The sequence below is a fragment of the Poecilia formosa genome, unplaced genomic scaffold (assembly GCF_000485575.1).
Source record: "Poecilia formosa unplaced genomic scaffold, Poecilia_formosa-5.1.2 Scaffold10, whole genome shotgun sequence".
NCBI classification, from domain to species: Eukaryota; Metazoa; Chordata; class Actinopteri; order Cyprinodontiformes; family Poeciliidae; genus Poecilia; species Poecilia formosa.
In genome coordinates this window covers 2,572,979-2,586,037 of record NW_006799949.1, presented here as the reverse complement: position 1 = coordinate 2,586,037, position 13,059 = coordinate 2,572,979, and the positions used below count along the sequence as shown (strand labels likewise).

Sequence of the window (13,059 nt, the reverse complement as noted above, 5' to 3'; positions counted from 1 at the left end):
CTCCACACATAAAATTAGTTTTAGACATAAAGGACAAAAAACAAGGTGGGGTGTGAGACCTTACCACTTTAGCTCAGTTTTCTAGTATTACTACTACTGAAAGAACTACCCATTGTTGAAGTCTAATTTTAATACCAGTGGTAAAAAATTACATACGTTGTGCATCTTTGCTTTTTTCACTTTAATCTCCCAGTAGTGAACAGTCCTGATTTGACTGCAAGTTCAAATCAGGACTTGCAATATTCCAGTGCAATATTCCAGAAAATACAGTAAAAAAGGGTCTAAATTCCAGCTTAAAGACACTCATATTTTACTCCTTTTTTCTGTGTGCAGTTTATCATGATACGTTTACATGCTCATTCACTTGATTTACTCTCTTTGCCTCATTATTCACAACCTGAGCTACAATCACTCCTTCTCATGTTTTATACTTGTGAAAAATAGAGTTCAAACAGAGAGATAAAACACAGAGAAAAAAAAATTTCTTTATATCGAAGAGTCTCTTATTCACTTTAGTTTCACAAAGCTTTTGTTTTTTTTTCTCTCCTCCAACTTGCCCTTCTGGTTTTCTTTACCGTCTATTTCTCTTCTCCTCATCCAGGCCCATTGGACAACCTTCCAGTCCGTTCTTAGAGGCTTTCAAAGATTGTTTACTTTGAAAGACACCTTTCCCTCTTTAATCTTTCTTAGTCTGAATCCTTGTGCTTTATCTTCTATATAGAATAAATCTGTCAGTTTGGTGCTGAAAACTCTGCCTTTGTTCATGAGCTTAATGCACTTTTTTCTTGTTTGGTATGTTGCGGGTGCCTTTTGCCAACGCTTTTTATAATAGCAGTACACATGTGTTGCCCGATATTTTCTAACCAGCTAACAAGCTTCAGCTAAGTAGATGAGAAATGCAGATGTGCATACACAGAGGGCGAGTGTGCGTGAGTGTGAGTGTGTGTGGGGTGGGGGGTCGACAGGTTAGATTGGGGTCATTCTGTGCTTTTACTGTGGCCCATTGACTCAGGATTGATGCTCCACTTTGACCACAATGTGGGGCTTTGCTCCCAATAGACACGCACATAATTACCTTCTGCCACTGACGCACAAAAAACCAGCCAGGCACGCACACATAGACTCAATCCCAGTTTGGTGAAACAATGCACATGCACCGAAAAAGGAGGGGTTATAGAAAACACCTGCACTCCAGAATGATCTACTGCCCAGACCACAGGCCTGGGCAGCGTATCTGTTTGCTTTGCAAATCTGCCTTTCTGCCATACGGTTCTTGTTCTTTCATTCTCATCACTGGTGTTGCAACCCAGTCAGTCATTGGGTTTCACTGTGTTGTCATTTTTTTTCTGCAAGGTCAGCTCGAGTAACATCCAGACTTGCATACATGCGACCTAGTTGTAATGATAAAGACCAGGCAGAGAAGGTATATCATTTTCACCACACCAACGTGCATACCTGTTTATCTGTCAGTAATAAGCCTCAAATCACAGAGTGTCACAATGTGAGTCAGGGGAAGTTTTGCCATAATATTTGCTGACAGTCTCTGAGAAACAGACACTAGTAAACTGTAATTTAGGTGAGAAGGCAACAGCAGATTAGTTTCATTATGTGTTTTAATTGGGCAACCGTGCCTCAGTGGATAGACTAGTTGTCTTGTAAGTTGTGGGTTTGATCCCAGCTTCCTTCTGCCTTGTCGATGTGCGCTTAACCCAGAGTTACCTACCAATCTGTGTATGGGCTTATGCATGTGTCTGCTTTTGTGAGTGCAATTGGCTGGATGTGTGAGGTGCTTTATAAATTTAGTCCACTTAACATTTTAAAGTATCAACAAAAACAAAAAAGTTCAGTTCTTCAAGGATTTCTTCAGTTCTTCAACTGGTTTAGAGTAAAGCCCTCAACCAATGTTCCTCAGGGGGAACATGTCAGTATCACAAGAGATTGCAACCGAGGATGTTTTACTTTCTCTAGAACAATCTTGAACATGAGGATGATATATGCTATCAGTGTAATGTGCATGTCAGGCACACTGTCACTCTGTGTGCTGGGGTAAAAGTCTACAAGAATTCTTCCCCCTGAGGAACATGCCATTTTTAAGAGTTAGCCATAATTCATTAGGAGCATTTGTCATAGCCAGTCTTCCTAAGTGCATCGATTGTGATAGCAAATATATGGTGAAATGGGAGAAATTTGGGTTACAAGCAGAAATGCATCAGTTATAGATTTTGAATCCAATTTCTGATCAGCAAATTCATACAACTTTGACATGCAGATACATGTTTTAACGATAAAAGTGTTCCAGAAAACAAACCAATGCTTTCTTAAAAACATTCAAAGATTACAGAGCTTACTCTGAAGGATTTCAAATCTTCAAAGACACTGAAATACTGCACATTGTGCAGCAAACGCATCTGTAAATAAAACAAATCTCAAATTAATTGCAGTTTATCTGACTTACCTTTTTTATCTCACCTAAGAGAGACTATTACTCACTCTGATTTTTCTGTTGTGAGTTATATTTCCATAAGACCATTTAACAATAAATAACTTGTGTCCAACTTACTTTAATACTGGAACAAAAAGAGTAATTTATTTATTGAGACTATGAAAGAGTCTCAAGCAGACTGTCTGTGAATCGATCAATTTTTATTTAGACTACATCAAGATAATGACAAAGTAACAACATTGCTCACAGTTTAAACCGTCTTTAGGATTTTATTTTCTCATTTACCACAAGTACTGCAATACCTTTGCAAACTGTAAACAATGATCTCTGTGTATATTTTCCTGAAAGAATAAATTCAACCAAGCCTTAAATGGGAAATTCACAGTATACCAACCCAGTGTTTGCTCATCTCTCCCTTTGTGGTGGCCTCTAACAAATTTTATGCATCGTTTGACTTTTTTGAAAACCCCAATAAGATTAAAAATAGCTCTGTCTTCATCACTCAGTAATAACTTCCACACTAAAGAGTAGTTCCTGTAAGACTGACATAGGGGAAAATGATAGGTTTTTTGGTGTTTTGTTACTGATCCAAGTGTAAAATCATCCTATTCTGGTCACCATAGCATTTAAAGTCATGAAAATGGATTTTGAACATGAGTTTTATTCCCTATCACCTCACCAAGTGAAGTAAAATTATTAGGAAAAACCAGATCAAGAGAAAGATTGCAGCTAAAAAAAAACTTTTTTCAGGCCTATTCCTTGAAACCTCATTAGTGAAATGAACCTTACATTTTTTTTAAATGAACAGATACAGCACAAGCACACTTTTTTCTGCATGCTGTTTCATCATCTTTTACCATCATGTAGAACAGCGCGGCGGTTGAGATAATAACTGTGGCTGCCCACTGTGCCTAGAGCGTCAGGTAGTAAAAGAACCGACATTTATAGCCTTCCTTCCCTTTTCTAACAAAGCTGGTAGCTCGTTGCCGGTAGAAATTAGAGAGTGGAAAGTCAGCAGGAAAAGAAGGGATTTGCCACAGAGGTCCACCATTTTGTTTAGTCCTTTGTATGTGTGAGTGTATTTGAGTTTGCCAAGAGATAGATGTTGAAAAGTGAGCTTAACCTGAAGTGAGTCCACACCCAGTTATTGGCACAAAGTGATATGTGATTGAAGCTTTCTGACCTCTGTATCCCCCACAATCTCCTTCTTTGTGGCTCTAAACTTTATTACCTCTCGCTCCATTCAAGCCTTCTGTTGGGTTGTGTATATTGCAGGAGTTTTACAACATGCTGCTTACTGTATGTGTGTGTGTGTGTGTGTGTCTGTGTGCGTGCGTGAGCGTGTGTGTATGTGTGTAAGTGCCCTGTGTGAAACCAAAACAACTTCTCTTTGAGTTTTGCCGCCTTGTTTAAAACAACCGTCTAATTGGGACTAATTAGCCATATGAGAATCTACAATAAGATTTTACACAATACCTCGTTGATCAGACACTTCTATTTCTGTCTCCCTCTTCATTCTTGCTACATACAGGAAAGCACACAATATTCTGCGTTAGTTTAATTGGACTGAATGTGCTGAAAATGTATCCAACTGTTCAGTTATTCTTGCAGTTATCTGAGAACGGTGCCGGTCAAAGCCTCTTATCTGTTGCTTGAAACTCTTATACAATTTTTATGACGTTGTTGTAAAACCATTGAAAGTTCTATTGACCTATTCTCTTCTTCTCTGTCTGACCTAAATGCCTTCTTTCTTCCTCCAATTTACAGAGACACTGATGGACACAAAGTGGGCCACGACGGAGTTAGCGTGGACTGCACACCCTGAGACTGGGGTAAGTTTGGATCATCAATCTCTTCACTCCTGGGACCAGAGGGTGGTGTGGGCATGATAACGACAGCTGTTTAGGGCCAAGCTTTGGGCAAACACAATTTGTTTACAAGTATGTATTCAATAATAAAATATAGGTATAATTTTAATAATCTTTAAGGATAAATGTTATAGGTACTTAGCGTAAATTATTATAGAAGTCTTGTTTATAATTGTATGTTGTTGTTTTTTTTAAAATCAAGTACTAATTCATGAGAACTAAGTACAACCTTTGTGTAAACGTACAATAAAGTAAAATAAATAGTCAGGCTCTATCACTATTTATTTTTTTTAAGCGTGAGCTGAGTGTAAATGGCTATTAATCACTGTAGAGAACAGATGTCCAACTCCAGGCCTTGATGGCAAGAGTCCTGCAAAATTTAGATATGTCTCTGTTGTAGCTTCTGAAATAAGAAAAGGAAAGATATGACTGTTAATATAAAATATGTTTTTCATTGGAAACCTTTAGCTTAATTTCAAAACCCATTTGATGTCAATTTTTTATGCAATCAAGAAGACATCCAAGAAAGCGAATAGGCCCACGAGTTGGAAAATGCTTAGGTCAGCTGTACATCAACTTAAAATGACTCATAAAGTTGTCTTAATAATCTTCATCGGGATATGCTTTTAATGATTAGGAAAAATATTTGCTGCCCAGTCTCACATGTTCTTTTTTTTCCTCAGTAATTTCTCTTAAGGCACCTGAAAAGTTGGCCATTGGGTAATTCTTTGAATGCTGAAATATGTTTAGTTTTAACCGATGCACATCCCCACTTCAACATTTACCCCACACACAAAATGCCAGCGATAGCCTATTCTTGCATTCCCATGTGGTGTTCACAAAGAGCCAAGCAGGAGCATAAAATCTTGACCTCTCCTCAGCTTTCCTTCAAAGGTTGCCAACGCTCCTCCTCTTACTTTTATGCAGTCCTCTGCAGCTTGTGTTTTCAAAGGTAGACCCAATATCTATTTTATTGTCTCCCTAACAATACTGGCACTGAGATCCTTCCTTAGCTGTTCTTAGCAGTCCACGCTCCTTCTGCCTTTTTGTCTTTCTGCTACTTAGCAGCTGACGAAGGCAGACACATTAGCCACCTCAGCTGTAAGCAATCAGGGGCCAAATCCCCTCTCGGCCTGTCATGACCTTTCTACTTCCCCCCTTTTTTTTTTCCTTACTTCTCCTACTTCCATCTTTCCACATCCTTCTACTTCTGATAAAAGGCATGATAAAAGCAATCTATTTCAATATAATTTCATCAGTTCATGCTTTTCAATAGATAAGCACACAGTGACATATTTTGTATCGCCTATACCACAAATCTTCAGCCAAAAGATAGAAGAAATATTCTCCTTTGATGTTTTCTTTTATTATTTATCAGGAAACTGACAGAACTACTACTATCTGTCTACTTTTCTGCTTTTCTTTAGTTTGCTATTTAAAAAAAAAAAATCAAGCATCAATCCAATTGTCCTTCTTTCCATCCATCTGTAATAATGGACAGTGGATTGCATGTATTTAATCGTTTTGTCACATGACCTTTCTGATGGGGGACACACATGTCAGAGGAAGTAATACACTGGCAGAGAGGAGAAAATCAAACTTAAAGGATAGAGAGGAAATAAAACTAAATGAGAACATCTCTGTGTTACTTCAAGTGACAGGAAGCATCATAGAAATAAAGCCAAAAAAATATAACCACAGAAGAAGCATGCTTTACTCATCTTCACATAACTCATTTCTAGGAACAGATTGTGCATGCTTCTTATTAAATTGTTTCATTTCTGTCCCTGTCTTCAGAATTAGTATTTTCCAGTCACGCCATGTACCCTGCTTTACCGCTGTGTGATAGTGTGTGATACACTTTTGTGTCCAATGTTTGCAACTTCATGACCCTTCTTTGTCTTTGTGTATTTTCTTAGTTAATTTCAAATCATTGCAGCCATCGTTTATTGTGTGTAGGCTTGTCCAAAAGCTACTTGGAAGATAAAGGGGGATTTCCACTTTTGCAAGCTTGTCAGATTTGAAGCAGTACCCACAGGGCTTTTTCGCAACCATTATTCCAAGTTGGCTTGTGAATTTATTGTAATGACTATTTTTAAGGTAGTAAGTGCACAAAGAGGCTGCATGCAAAGAGGCTGTTTGCAAAGAGCACATTTTAAAGTCTATCCAACATCCTAAAACTGTTTTAAAAATCAGTTTTAGTAAACAACAGGTTTTCAGTTAATTACAATGTGTGTGTGGTTTTTTTTCATTTTTAACTTGTCCTTGGGGGCCACAGGAACCCTTCCAAAGGCTGGAGAAGGCCCTCTACCCTCAGTTTAGATACCCCCTTTTTTATGAAAAATAATTTTAGCTGTTTTTAAAATTGTAGCTTCTCAAAATGTTGGTGTAACTTGATATTATATAATGGTCAATGCCTAATGAAAACATTCTATAAAGCTTTCATAAAATCTTTTAGAATGCATTTTACATTTCAAGAGATAGTAAATAAGCTCCTTTCTTCTACAATTACTGGACTAAAGCTGAGATTATTTGTAATATCTAATAAAAGAAAAAGGGGAGCCATTTAAGTAAATATTACTGCAACAGTCAACATGTAAAAGAGTATCTTTAGTCAATAAAACCCAAAGTGCATTAAACTGTTCGGTCTTGCAGAACATTGTTATTATCTGTGAGTCACACTAAGCTCTTATGTCCAAAACAACCATAAATCCCTTCGCTCCTCACTGCTTGTAATAACTGATTATCAATTATGAATGTGTAACTGCTTTTTTCACAAAGCACATTGAGTGTCTTGAGGATTCTTGTGATAATGTACATAAATCCCATGAAAACAACTTTTATAGAATTAAAATCATAAAAAAATTTGCATAATCATGGGATCAAAAAGGGAAAACATAAAAAAAAACAAACTCAATCACAAAGATACAGTCGAGTTCTAGACTCATGAATGAGCCAGACAATTTTTAAAGTATGTATTGCATTAACACAAAACACCACACTTATAAGCAACATATTGCTTTTGAATTTCTTTGGATAATCAGTTACAGCACTACTCTCATCTTTCTCATCTTTCTCAGTCCAATCTTGCTCTCTATCAATACTTTCCGATGTTTTTCCAGTAGTGATTTGGTGTAGACAGGAAAAAAATGTAAAAAAAAAAACAAAACAAAAAAAAACAGTTGTTGCCAGGAGTTGTTGAAGCAACTATATCCTTGTGACAATATTCAGCCAGGAGAGTTATGCATTAAAATAAAACAAGCAAAATCAAAAAGGTTTTACATTCCCATAGAGTTCTAAGGATTTAATATTGTGAATCTTAAAAGAGATGTGCATAATACTCCTACTTCATAGCTAGTGGGTATTTAAAAAAGTAGCAGTTACAATTAATTCAATTACCTTTGCATGGATGTGTTTATTGGGCTTTGTAAGTGATTTTCAGCATATTTCTGATGAACAAAAGTCATAACAGCAACTTGTAAGCAGTAGTATATTAGAAACACTCCAGAAATATTGCTATCCTCACCTTTGAGTAATACAAAATAATTCTTCGTGAGTATTTATAGGTATATGCACAACACTATTCTGTTTATATCAACAGGTTGTCTTTGCAAAACATTCCAAAATATAATTCCCAAGCTCCATAATGGCTTCAAGAATTGGCATTCTACATTACTTGCGTGTTGTTCAGTGTCATCTGACAGTAAAACTCAAAGCCTTGATTGGGAAGGACACAAAAACTATACAGTGGATTGCCAATTTTGCACAATTCATCTTGATGAGAGTCAATGCCAAGAATCTTGGGCCTTTTCACAGAACCTGCCTAATTTATTCATGCTTGGTAAGCAGGCACTTAGAGCATTTGTCCATTGGTGCATGTCTTAGGGAAGAGGATCGCTCTCTAAATGTGCACATCTAGCTTCGTATACAATCAAACATCCACACAGAACAAGAATGAGCTCAGGGAGGGAGGCACGCATTAAACAAACGCAGCCAAATTTATACACACGCCCACAAACACTTGGCTGTATTGGTTTTTTGCAAGGGTGATTTATTACTCCGAACTAAATACCCATTGACACTTCATGCTTTTAGCCATCCCATTGACCCAGGTGGTGATTATTGATTCCCTCCGGTCGCTTCTTCCTTCTTGAGCCATCGTTTTAATGCCACTACCCAACTACACCCATTCTCCCCCTCACTGCCTCATGGTCACCAGGGTCCTAGATGAATAGCCTTGTCTCCACCACATCCATATCACAGCCCTAATTAAGATACTCACCGTTCAAAGTGAAGCATCAGGCTCTAAGCAACAAAGTGGTGTCTGTTTGCAAGTTTTGAGTTGCGGAAAACCTCAAGTTCTAAGGAAAAGTTAAATTGTGTTTTTCTCATTTCTCCTTTTGGGAAGTTAAACTTCCATCTCAAGGATCTGCTCAACCAAACAGAGGAACATTAGACATACATCACATTAGACAGCCAATGAAAAATATAGTTTACTGTTTCTCAACTAGATTCTTTTGTCTGAGAGAGAATAAATAAACTGTCTTTGTAGACATTACAAGTTATTTTTACAAAGCTGCCTCAAGGAGCATTCACATAAAAGAAAACTTTGACAAATACAACATTCATATTTTTGAGATTTTTGGACAGCCCCTGTGGGGAAAAAAAAAAGATTAAACTTGAAGCAATAGCAAATGCATGTTTAGCTAATCTGGTGAAAGACATTTAGGGTAGGTGGATAATCAAATCTGGAATGTTTGGGGATCTACACCACTGTGCAAGTAAACGTGCGTAGGTGTTGTATGAATAGAAATTAAATTTACATTCAATTTAAGCCCAGTCTGAACTTTTTCTTTGTTGTCTCTTTACATAGCTTCACTTTGTTCTTCAAATTGTTTGATATATTTTTGTGTGTTGTGTGGAACACTGTGGGACTGCCGTTTGAATTTGCCAGGCAAATAAACTTGCCAGGCTTAGCTAAGAAAATTAATATGCTCAACTCTTTGTGTAATGGAGAGGTGTAGGGTAGCCTAGCCCAAAGCAACCACACATGTAGACACACAGATATTACACACGCAGGAACTGCTGTTTGAAATTAAATGATTTCAGTGTGTGGCTTCATTCAGGAGTGAAACGTACATTAGACTTCTTGCTTTTACAGCAGAGTGTCACAGAGATCGCTTTCATTCATCCATTAAGACCGGCAATCAAAGTTTATAATTTTTATTCTAATTTATCTCACATAAATACTCCCCAGGGCAATGTAGTAGCACTGAAAGTTGTAGAGGTCTGTGAAAACAAAAAAAGCATGAAGGTTAAGTAATGCCTTTTTTCCAGTCGTTATTAGAGGACGTTGCAGTCATTGCTCCATAATTGAAGCGTAATTGGTTGTGAAGCAATGTGGCTGCTGCTACTTCCAAACAGATATGAGGTAAACATGCTGTGGTGAGGAGGTGACAAGTTGCTGTAATTGTGATAAATTTGCAGTTCTTGTCCCTGGCTTTTTGCCACACTAATCAGAGATGAAAGGCACATTATGTTGAGAGGAAGCGAGTGGAAGTTAAAATATGAACGAAAACATTCCAGCTACAAGCTCCGTACTTTTACTACATTACTTCTACATTTTGCCTTCTATAAAATATTAATTAGTGTACCTCATCAAAATTGAATGAAAGCTCTAAATAGTGTCACAAATTAAATTAATTAGCTGCCCGACATGTCAAGAAACATGCAAAGCCTCTTTGTTAATTATTTATGTCTTTTTTTCTGTTCTCTCGTTTAGTGGGAAGAGGTGAGTGGCTACGATGATGCCATGAATCCCATCCGGACATACCAAGTCTGCAATGTACGAGAGCTCAACCAGAACAACTGGCTACGTAGTGACTTTATCCCACGCAAAGACGTCCTGCGTGTTTACGTAGAGATGAAATTCACAGTGCGTGACTGTAACAGCATTCCCAACATACCAGGTTCCTGCAAAGAGACCTTCAACCTTTTCTACTACGAGTCTGACTCAGACTCAGCCACCGCCACCAGCCCTTTCTGGATGGAGAACCCTTATGTGAAAGTGGACACTATTGCCCCAGATGAGAGCTTCTCAATGCTCGAGTCTGGACGGGTAAACACAAAGGTCAGAAGTTTTGGGCCACTTTCCAAAGCTGGGTTCTACTTGGCCTTCCAGGACCTTGGTGCTTGCATGTCACTTATCTCAGTGAGGGTGTTTTACAAAAAGTGCTCCACCACAATTGCCAACTTTGCAGTTTTCCCAGAAACGGCAACTGGAGCCGAGGCAACCTCATTGGTTATTGCTCCAGGAACTTGTGTCCCCAACGCCCTAGAGGTCTCTGTGCCACTGAAGCTCTACTGCAACGGAGATGGAGAGTGGATGGTTCCTGTAGGAGCATGCACATGTGCAGCTGGTTTTGAACCAGCCATGAAGGATACCCAGTGTCAAGGTGAGTGTTTTCACTACAAATACCTCAAGTCAGTTGAGGATTCTGTTACCCACTGTTGATGGTAGTGGATTAAAAACGTTTCTTTGTTTGATGTGGATTTGGAGTCTAAACATTCCTCATTGGGAAATCTGTGGTTCAAGCTCCACATGATGACCTGCCAGTGATTTTGTTTTCCTTGCTTTTACCTTTGTCAAAGATAGTAGTGGAGCTACAGAAAAGTAACTTGGCTTTGAGCAGGTCAAAATAAACTTCCTGGAAGCATTAGTTCTCAAGGTAATTAATGTTCAAAAGACTGAGGCTGAATCATGGTGGCTATAGATTAAATGATATCATTTATTTTCCAGTTGCCTCATAATTGTCAGTGAGGTAAAGTGCCTCAATATTGGGCACCTTAATGCAGTGATTACTGGGCAGAATGAAAGACTTTACGGCATTGTCAGCTGGAGGCTTTCCACTTCTCTGACCTCGGTTTTGCTTTGCAGCTGGGTGCTGACAGAATGGTAATGCAGCTGATGCTGTCTGTTTGTGGAAGCTCAGACCCTGATGGTTTCTGGTCGAGTGGAAAACATGACACTTTCAAAAAGAGGTTGAGCTAGAGGTGAACTTTAACAGCATGATCTCGTCTGAACCAGAGTGCAGGTGACAGCAGGAGAAGAATGAAGGATAAATGGAAACTGTTTGCGTGTGTTGATGGCTATGAGCCGTAAAATTGGGCTCAGAGTGAGTAGGTCAAATGCAGAAAGCAGAAAAAGACTGAAGAAGAGGGACAGGGGCAGGCTGCGTTATTGATCACCTAAGGCTGATTTCATGATGTCTTTGCATGCTCGCTTTGTGGGGGTTGGACTCCCTTGGTTTTAGAGGCTCATCCTTCCTCTCAGAAGGGACAGATGAGGCCAAGAAGATCATTTCTTCAGTACCCATGCTCATGATGAGGCATGGAAATCTTGGGGACCTTATGTTGACAGGTTCTGAAATTACATTCTCACCTGAGAGAGTGTCTGTGCAAGAAAATGAGAGCAGAAAAAAAAATCCAAAACATAGCATTGTTGTTTACACGTGACAGCTCAAGGTTAAACTCCAGTGACTGGCCCTGATGTAGCATTTCTTAATCACCAAAAACCCTGAGGGGTACATCCCACTTTCTCTTTTTTTTATGTCACCTTTTCTCAGGTGTGCTTTATTGTTCCTCCTTTACCACTTCGTGACTTCGCGCTCCTTTGTCGTCATCTTTTTACAGTTCATACACCCTTTTTGGCTTTTCTGTCCATGTTCCAACAGGCATTGAATCCTTTTCCCTGTGAAAGTACTTACTTTCTAATCTGAAGGCTGCTGCTCTCATTAATAAGCCACCAGAGATACAGTTGGGATGTCAGCATTAATATTAATCGATGAGCCTTTTTTGTGGCAAATGTTTCACTCCCCAATATTCTTTACTTTCTTCATGCCTCACACTTTCCAATTTCAGCATACATTCTAATCAGTTCCTTAAGCTCTATGTTCTGCATGAGAGGATAAGACACAGGGGAGTGCAGAAAGGATATAGGGGTGTGGGGGGTTAAAGGATTAGCATTTTTATGCCTCCATCCCCCTCCTTTTTCTCTACTACTTGTCTGTCTTTCTGCTTCCCTTTTTAATGGATCCTCTAAGGGGAAAAAATGGATGAAAGGAAGAGGATGACCCCTTAGTGATTGATCAGCACTTTTAACCTTTTTCATGAAAATGAAAAATAGCCTGTTTTAATGGAAATCCACTCAATACATCTGGTCAAACCCAACGTGTTCAAGAACTAATATTTTATCCACTGTTGGGAAATTTCTTGCAGTTTGCCGTTTTGCTAGGTGAACCTAAATGAACTTACAGAGGTCATGATACCAATCGAAGAGGTTGTTCTACAACCCGGTGTAACTGGTGGGCATTTCTTATCTGTTTATCAAGCAGCACTTCCTGGTAGCCAGGAGTGTGGATGACTCTGATTAATGCTGGAAGAACAAATACACTTAGTGATAGTGTACACAGTGCAGCCAACTGGCAGTTTCTAGCCAATATTGAAGCTTTTAAACAAAAGAACAAGAGGAGCGTTCTGCTACCCTTGCTGGTGTTGGGTTGATGTGACTCCCAGGCTTTTTTTTTCCCCCAGCAGGAGACATAAATTCACCACACAGAAGCTAAATGCTAATCATCATCCAGAAGGACAAACTTTGCAGTGTGTCCTTGACATTGACGAGTCACTGCACCAGTGGGTTAGCTAATCAACAGGCCCTAGTAAACTGTCTGCCTTACCTGCTTCTGTCTT

General features: G+C 38.8%; 1 protein-coding gene across 9 annotated transcripts in view; it reads left to right on the top strand.

Annotated features, from left to right (window-relative positions):
- The window catches only part of ephb3b (eph receptor B3b), a 65,882-nt gene that overhangs the window by 28,227 nt on the left and 24,596 nt on the right, over positions 1-13,059 (top strand). For all 9 annotated transcript variants that reach the window (XM_016665382.1, XM_016665403.1, XM_016665413.1 and 6 more), the window contains exons 2-3: positions 4,211-4,275; positions 10,094-10,766. In XM_016665382.1, the coding sequence (XP_016520868.1) occupies positions 4,211-4,275; positions 10,094-10,766 (738 nt within the window). The remainder of the gene's footprint in view (positions 1-4,210; positions 4,276-10,093; positions 10,767-13,059) is intronic.